The 1039-nt window shown below is 54.7% G+C and overlaps 1 protein-coding gene across 1 annotated transcript in view; it reads left to right on the top strand.

The window, feature by feature from the left end:
* RACGAP1 (Rac GTPase activating protein 1) overlaps positions 1-1039 on the top strand; it is a 6707-nt gene that overhangs the window by 2603 nt on the left and 3065 nt on the right. Inside the window, exons 6-8 of the mRNA XM_008630948.2 lie at positions 35-112; positions 234-351; positions 517-647. Coding sequence (XP_008629170.1) covers positions 35-112; positions 234-351; positions 517-647 — 327 coding nt within the window. The remainder of the gene's footprint in view (positions 1-34; positions 113-233; positions 352-516; positions 648-1039) is intronic.

Raw genomic sequence — 1039 nt, 5'->3', positions numbered from 1 at the left:
CTGCTTCCTGGACAAGAATGTGCTCTCTTTTCAGCGCTCTTCCAGGCAGTTTGCTGAAGGCCCCCCAGGTCCTCAGAAGAAATCCAGATCCATCAGCAACACAGCAGACCAGGTATGGTGGTACCAGCTGGGTTTGTGTGCACTTGGTCACAGCTCCTGTGTGTTTCCAGGGCCACTGGAACTTCCGAGTTCTGTCATCCTTCCTGTCACTGGTGGTGTATTTGTCATTACAGGCTAACGAATCCATAGTGGCAAAGACCACTCTGATGGTCCCCAACGATGGTGGCCCAATTGAAGCCATTTCTACCATCCAGACCGTGCCTTATCCTCGGAGGAGCCGGAGGAAGAGTGGTAGGTGTAACATCTCTGTCCTGTCCTGACACAGCTACTCAGGTCATCCTGAAATGTTAATTATTCCTTCCAGGACCTGGAAGCTGCTTCTGGTTTATGATGCCCATGCTTTTGGGGGCAGAGGGTGATTCCAGCCAGTCAGCTTCTTCCTCTTGTGTCTCCCAGGTCCTTTGCAGCCTTGGAACAGCGAGTCCAGCATAGGCAGTAAGCAGCTGGAGTCCAAGATGGACAGCGATGGCTCCAGCACCCCGCAGCACAACGGGGGAGTGAGGCTGCACGACTTTGTTTCGAAGACGGTGGGTCTACAGGCAGGAGGAGCTTGGAAAAGCATCTCCTTCCATCTTGAAGTGTGTGTGACAAGAGGCTGCCAGCTGTGTCAAGGGAGGGTTAAGTTGGATATCGGGAAAGGTTCTTCCCCCAGAGGGTGCTGGGCCCTGCCCAGGCTCCCCAGGGAATGGGCACGGCCCCGAGGCTGCCAGAGCTCCAGGAGCGTTTGGACAGCGCTGCCAGGGATGCCCAGGGTGGGGTTGTTGGGGTGTCTGTGCAGGGCCAGGGGTTGGACTGATGATCCCTGTGGGTCTCTTCCAACTCGGGCTATTCCATGATTCTGTGATTACATCTCAGGTCAATATGAGCTGTACCAGTTACCTGCATGGATCAGGGAACTGTTATCCAGTTTGATTCCTGC

Source organism: Corvus brachyrhynchos, unplaced genomic scaffold (genome assembly GCF_000691975.1).
Source record: "Corvus brachyrhynchos isolate BGI_N302 unplaced genomic scaffold, ASM69197v1 scaffold933, whole genome shotgun sequence".
Taxonomy (NCBI): Eukaryota; Metazoa; Chordata; class Aves; order Passeriformes; family Corvidae; genus Corvus; species Corvus brachyrhynchos.
This window is presented reverse-complemented; position numbering and strand designations above follow the sequence as displayed.